This window comes from Lactuca virosa, chromosome 4 (genome assembly GCF_052849685.1).
Source record: "Lactuca virosa cultivar CGN04683 chromosome 4, Lactuca_virosa_CGN04683_v6, whole genome shotgun sequence".
In the NCBI taxonomy this organism is placed as follows: domain Eukaryota; kingdom Viridiplantae; phylum Streptophyta; class Magnoliopsida; order Asterales; family Asteraceae; genus Lactuca; species Lactuca virosa.
This window is the reverse complement of record NC_136429.1, coordinates 14,519,793-14,526,569: the sequence shown is the minus strand read 5'-3', so window position 1 is coordinate 14,526,569 and position 6,777 is coordinate 14,519,793. Positions and strand designations below refer to the sequence as shown.

General features: G+C 33.7%; 1 protein-coding gene across 1 annotated transcript; it reads left to right on the top strand.

The window, feature by feature from the left end:
- Window positions 1-2,320: 2,320 nt before the first annotated feature.
- LOC145169375 (metalloendoproteinase 3-MMP-like) lies at window positions 2,321-3,687 on the top strand. Its single transcript, XM_079087954.1, has one exon. It carries the CDS (start codon window positions 2,452-2,454, stop codon window positions 3,529-3,531), a length of 1,080 nt encoding a protein of 359 aa, XP_078944080.1. The 5' UTR covers window positions 2,321-2,451; the 3' UTR covers window positions 3,532-3,687.
- The last annotated feature ends 3,090 nt before the right edge of the window (window positions 3,688-6,777 follow it).

The window sequence follows — 6,777 nt, the reverse complement described above, 5'->3', positions numbered from 1 at the left end:
ATTTTTAATATTTAGTAAACTAGATTAGTTAGCAAACAAAAAAAGTATAAAAGATGATTAACGAGATAAAATGAAAAGTGTTACTAAATTATTTTTAATATTTAAGTAGACGTGGTAAAATGTAATATCACAATAGATAATTAAGTGATTGAAAAATACCAAGTGGTTGATAAAAAGTAGCAGTATGTGAACTAGTTTTAACCAAGAGTTCACAATAATACAGTCAGGTTTAGGTAATTAACCAAGAACTTTACAAATAACATTAAAAAATCAGTGGTGTTTAACATGAACAAATACGAACCATACATAAATGGAAACAAACTCACATATAATTTGATGATCAAAGTATATATATGAAATTAGAAGATTCATTATATCACAAATGCATTAACAAACTCTAGTTATTAGTATAGGTAGAAACGAGAGAACAATTTTAGTTAGAAAGCGAAAGTGATTTTAAATGTATGACGAAATTGAGCCGCACTCTTATATTTAACGTGGATATGCTTAACTCATACTCGTATTCGGTATTCATACGCTTCTTTGTGTATTCTCCACCTTAGCCCTCCAAGCTTTATGCACTTATCACTTAATCAACTACATTCCAAATCCATCAAAGTTTCACAATTAACTCTTAAAACAAATTAACATGCCTTAATAATCCATATTATATTTTCAAAATAGAAACGTAATTGTAAGTAGCTATTTTTAAAAGTAAAAAAATATGCTCCAATAAAGATTTTAAGTGGTTAATGAATATTTGCTGGTCACAAAAAACTGTTATTTGAAATGCTCCAAGTATTTAATTCAATTTTCTATTGAACATTTTAGATATAATGTAAGTGTATTCATAAAATTTACCACATAAAATTTAAATATAATTTATTTTATTTTTTATTTAGATTCAGTCGTTACATTGCATTTCAGAGTCAGAAATGCTACGTTACAGACATGTTCTCCATGTTTCAAACATGTCAAATAAAGAGTCCGAAATGTAAAAATGTCTGAAATATCATATTTCAGAGGGTTAATGACCTAGAAAGGTAACGAACTTTTGTCTTTGTCCACATTTAGGTAACCATGTTTTTTTCGTTCACATTTGATCATTGAACTTGTTTAAACTGTTCAAAATAGGGTACTATGACCGGTAATTACGGTAATATTACCCTATTATGAACAGGTCAAACAAGTAAATTGGTCAAATGTGTACGAAAAAAACATGGTTACCTAAATACGAACAAAAACCAAAGTTTCTTACCCGTTTTGGTAATACTGGACAAGAACGTTCTTAGAGAATGTATGCCCTGGGATCAGGCTCCGACAGTCAATGAACAATTAGGTTAGACTTGGTCTAACCCAATTTAGTATCGGCTAGTCATGGGTTAAGCTGTGTTGCTCGGTCTTTAAAACACATACAACCTAGCCCCTTAAGCGTATGCAACCTAACCCCTAACTAGCTGGGCCTAAACTGGGTTGGGCCAAGACTTAACCATCTCCTCATACACAAGACTGGACAACCCAATTTCATTTCACATCAATGGATCTTATGACTATTTGCACTTAACATAAAGAACCCAATATTACTAAAATAGGTAAGGAACTTTGGTTTTTGTCCAAATTTAGGTAACCATGTTTTTTTTCGTACACATTTGACCAGTAAACTTGTTTGACCTGTTCATAATAGGGTAATGTTACCGCTAATTACCGGTCATATTACCCTATTTTGAACAGGTCAAACAAGTTCAATGGTCAAATGTGAACGGAAAAAACATGGTTACTTAAATGTGGACAAAGACCAAAGTTTTTTACCTTTCTAGGTCGTTAACCCTATTTCAGAACTCTTGAATCTTGATATCACATCTCACTTATCTAACTGATTTTCAAACAAAGTGTTTTTTTATCAAGAATATTATATTTCAAACATCATGGTCATATAAAAAAAGAAGGTTATTAATTTACATACTCAGATAACTATGTGGTATTTTTGTGAATGTCTAAAGATATTTTTATATCGAATAAAACACAAAAATTATTAATTTTACATATTTTATAAGGAAGACTTTTTTGAGGTTTAAAGAAAATGGAATCGGTTTTCCAACCGGAATAATGACTTGATCAAATCATTTAAGTGAAATTATGTTCATTTTGTACATGCAACTTGTCTTACATTATAATAATACCAAAAATAATTCAATGTAATTATGAAACTATCGTATTTATTTTGAAATATATAACTCGTTAGGGTTTTGAGTTTTGACCAAAGAAATGTTAAAATGCGAGTAGACAACGACACTCATTATTTTATTTTATTTTCTTTAAAACGATTCCCACAACAGTCATGGCCGCCCTTCTCCTTTCTTTCTTCTTTCCGACTTCTTTTGACATATTCCTTCTTCTAATCTCCATAAATACAAAACTGAAAACTTCATTCCACAAATTCATAACAACACAATGAAGATCGCTGCTGTTCTCTTCCTTTTCTCTGTTTTCTCCTCCTCAATCACCGCTTTTCCACATTTTTTCCCCAATGTTTCATCCATTCCACCGTCGTTATTACCAAACATCACCGCCGGAGCTTGGGATAGCTTCAACAATCTCTCCGGCTGCCATTTGGGTCAGAAAGTTCCAGGTATTTCCAAACTCAAAAACTACTTTCATTACTTCGGATACATCGGCAACATCAGCAAAAACTTCACCGACGACTACGACGACGCGCTTGAAACCGCGGTGAAAAATTACCAGCTCAATTTCAATTTAAATGCTACCGGCGAACTCGATGAATCCACGGTGAAGCAGATCTTAAAACCGAGATGTGGAGTTGCGGATATTGTTAACGGATCTAGTACTATGAACTCCGGTAAAGCCGCGTCGATGACCGGGAATACAGTTGCTCATTATTCCTTCTTCCCTGGGACGCCGCGGTGGCCGCGGTCGCGACGTGATTTGACATACGCGTTTGAGCCGAGAAATCAGTTAACCGATGACGTTAAACGTGTGTTCACTAACGCCTTCGCCCGGTGGTCGGAGTGGACACCGTTGACGTTTACCGAAAGCAATAACTACAACACCGCCGACCTTAAGATTGGATTCTACGGCGGTAACCACGGAGACGGAGAGGATTTCGACGGAGTGTTGGGAACATTAGCTCATGCATTTGCTCCGCCGAGAGGATTACTACATCTAGACAGCGACGAGACTTGGATTATCGATGATGTGTTCGCGTCTGGATCTCCGTCGGCGATGGATCTGGAATCAGTGGCTGTGCATGAGATTGGACATCTGTTAGGTCTCGGACATTCGTCGGTGGAAGACGCGATCATGTTTCCGACGATATCGTCGGGAATACGAAAAGTAGAGCTCGCGAGAGACGACGTCGAAGGCATTCAGGTATTGTACGGTTCAAACCCTGATAGCAATAGTACAATCGGACCGACCTTCGGCGAGAGGGAAATGAGTGGGGCCCACGTCGTGTCGTCTGTAGTGGTCCAGATCATATTTTTGGCCGTTGGATTAACATTATTTGTTTTGTAATATTTTTAATATTCTTTTTTTTAATTTTATTTTTTAAATTCCCAATGATTATTCCGGGTTATTGAGGAGGATAGTTGTATTTTGACTATTGTTTTTGTATATTCTCTGTTATTATATATTATTGTAAAATGAAACATTGTTTTCTTTTAGAGGATATCTCATATCTGTAATCTTTTTTAAGTTTTATAAATAATTAAAATATTAAATATAATTATAAAGGTTTTTTTTTAAATTTATAAAGGTTTGAATGTTTGATTATATTTTAAACAATTTTAGACCTAGAAGCTATACTTTTCATTTTAAATGTTTTTTTTCTTAGTATGTTTTCAATGTCTTCACACGTTTTTTCTTTGATTAATTTCTTATCGCATAAGTAATCATGCCAACAAAGAGACCCTTTTTGCTGCCTTATATTTCCTGAAAAAGGTTCTTGTTGTTTTAATAGAAAACAAAATTTAGGTGTGGTTTAGATTTTTGTTATGGAATCAGATCGAATGTTTTCCAAAATATTATATAGAAACAAATAAACTGAAATAGCTATTAGAGTAGAAACGTGTACTTTATAATCTGTATGTGAATTATTGTTGAGGTCAAAACTTATGATTTAATAACAAGCAGCCTAAGCTGAGTTGATTGAACCACTGTGGATCAAACTAGTGTATACAGGGCGTGCCAATAGGTCATAGTGGGACAATTTGGACGACGGTTTAGGGCCTCTAAATTTCTAGGACCATATTTTTATATATTTTCCTATCGGTCATAGGGATCAATTTCTAGTCGCATAGCTTCATAATAATTCTGTAAAGCTTCCGCATAATTTCCTTTGGATTGAGCTGACATCTGTTACGGTCGTCATTCAATTCAAAGAATTTTCGTTACAGAACCGTACATGAGATTTTCATCGCATACGGCTCCTCCCTTATTTGCATAATGATAAAATGATAAATAAGATGAAAATATTATCATTATGAAATGAGTAGGGCAATTGTTTTTATAAAAAATCTCTAGCCCATTCTATCATCGTTCTCATTACTTCTCGCAGGAAAATAATCCCACAAGGAAAAGAATTCTACAGTACGAAATAACATAAAAACAGATTGATTCTCATTAAAAAAAACAAAAAAATATATAGTTCTTCTATTCAAATTGTTATTTTTTACATTATAGGAATTGATAAAAAACTAAGAAAGAAATATGGCAATCGGATTCGATTCCATCTTACTGGAATAGTCTACCAACAAAAGAAACTATTCTTATTCGATTGAAGTTACAGCTTAGAATAACCTCAGTTGATTTAATTATGATACAAAGAAGAAAAATAATCGAATAATCATTGTATGATGAAAATAGAATAACCGTCTATTTTTCGGCGCAATTGTTGTAGCTCGTCAATAATAACTCTTTAGAACTGGGAAAAACCTTGTTATGAGCTATCACATGCATTTCCTTTTTTCTATTTTTGTATATAAAATACAAATTGTTTCTTAGTAGTAGTTTGATCTATTCCAAATATAATATATTGCTTTATTCCATTACTCGTTATATTCTAGTCAATCCAATTGGTTAAATTGTTGTTCATATTGAAATGAATCGAGATTGATAAGGAGTTGGTTAATGATGCTCGAACATGTACTTGTTTTGAGTGCCTATTTATTTTTTGTCGGTCTATAGGGATTGATTACAAGTCCAAATATGGTTAGGGCTCTTATGTGTCTTGAACTTATATTAAATGCGGTTAATCTCAATTTTGTAACATTTTCGGATTTTTTTGATAGTCGTCAATTAAAAGGAGCCATTTTCATGTTAATTAATTTATTATTATTATATTTTAATTACAAAGCTTTGAATCTAAAGAAATGCACAACCGAATGGATGAATAAATGTAGAGATTTTGAAATTTGGAAAAACATTTATTCGAGGAATATTGTCCCACATTGTTGCTCAAACAAAAAGAAAAGGACAAGAAGTTTGTATAAATAGAAAGTGGGAGTCGAGTCTAAAGCTGAAAAAAATAACAAATTAGTTCATTAATTAATAATTAGTAAGCTAAGTCTTAGTCTTTTGGTTTTGCTTGACTAAAACTTGAGTTCGAACCTTAAGTCGAACTTTAGTTTGTTTAGGTTTGTTTCGTAACACAAGTCATCTCGAAACGAACTAAACCTGTTTGATAATTCACAAGTTGAGCTCAAGTTTTTTTAATGAGGCTCGCATCGAGCCAAACTTAAACTCAAGCTTTTATAATTTTAAACAAGTTGGGACAAATTATGGTTAGGTTCGGGATCGACTCGGGTCGTTTACACCCCTAGTGAGGAGTCACTGACTTGCAATTGTAATATCGATTTTAATTAATAAATATTACTGGAGGTTTCGCCTCGTTTACTAAAATAAATTTGTAATGTTAAGGGTCTCATTTTTTATTTTGTCCGAGCCTCAAATCAGCTTGGACTGACAGTCCAGTGGAACATTAGCAGACTCGCAACCTATAGGTGTGCATATTATCTGTCTTACACATAGATATGAAGTATTTTATATAAACTACGTGTTATGTGTGCATATTATCTGTATACTTGCTATCTATGCTGGATGAACGATTTTATACAAGTTTTATATGATTTAAACTGTATATGTATTTATATCTACATAATATGTTGGGTAAAACATGGGTAGATGAAATATGAGTTGGATGATGAGTTGAGAGGTGATATAGACCATGAGGTAAGGGTGAGAGGTGGACGATGTGAGAAGCCTTGTTCCCAAATGTTGGCCCCGTCATCTAGCAGAGTATGGATGACAACCACAGACTATTCTAGACAGTCCAGTGGAACACTAGCAGGCTCGCAACCTGTAGGTGTTGTGAACGATGTGTTCACCGATGTACTCTAAAAACTCATTGACATGTATTGCGAGTGGACTCTCGAAAACGATATTGTCAATAAACGAGATAAACGTCGACGAATATGGAGTTAGCGCCTGTTGAGTAAACCCCGACGACTATGGAGTTAGCGCCTGTTGAGTAAACCTTGGTAACTATGGATTTAGTGCCCATTGAGAAAACCCTGGCAACGATGAATTTTGTGCTGATTCCTTAGGATAATCCTTAGGAATAAATGAACGAGGAATAACTGATTCTTAGGGTAGATCCTTAAGAGTAAAGAAGATAATGGGGATGGGTAATTGAGTTGATTAATTGTTTGAAGATTAAACATGATAATTATATTATTGTGGGTTGAAAACCCTATGTACTCA

What these genes read in the sequence shown, in the direction of transcription:
- LOC145169375 (XM_079087954.1), top strand. Translation starts at nt 2,452, where the DNA reads ATGAAGATCGCTGCTGTTCTCTTCCTTTTCTCTGTTTTCTCCTCCTCA.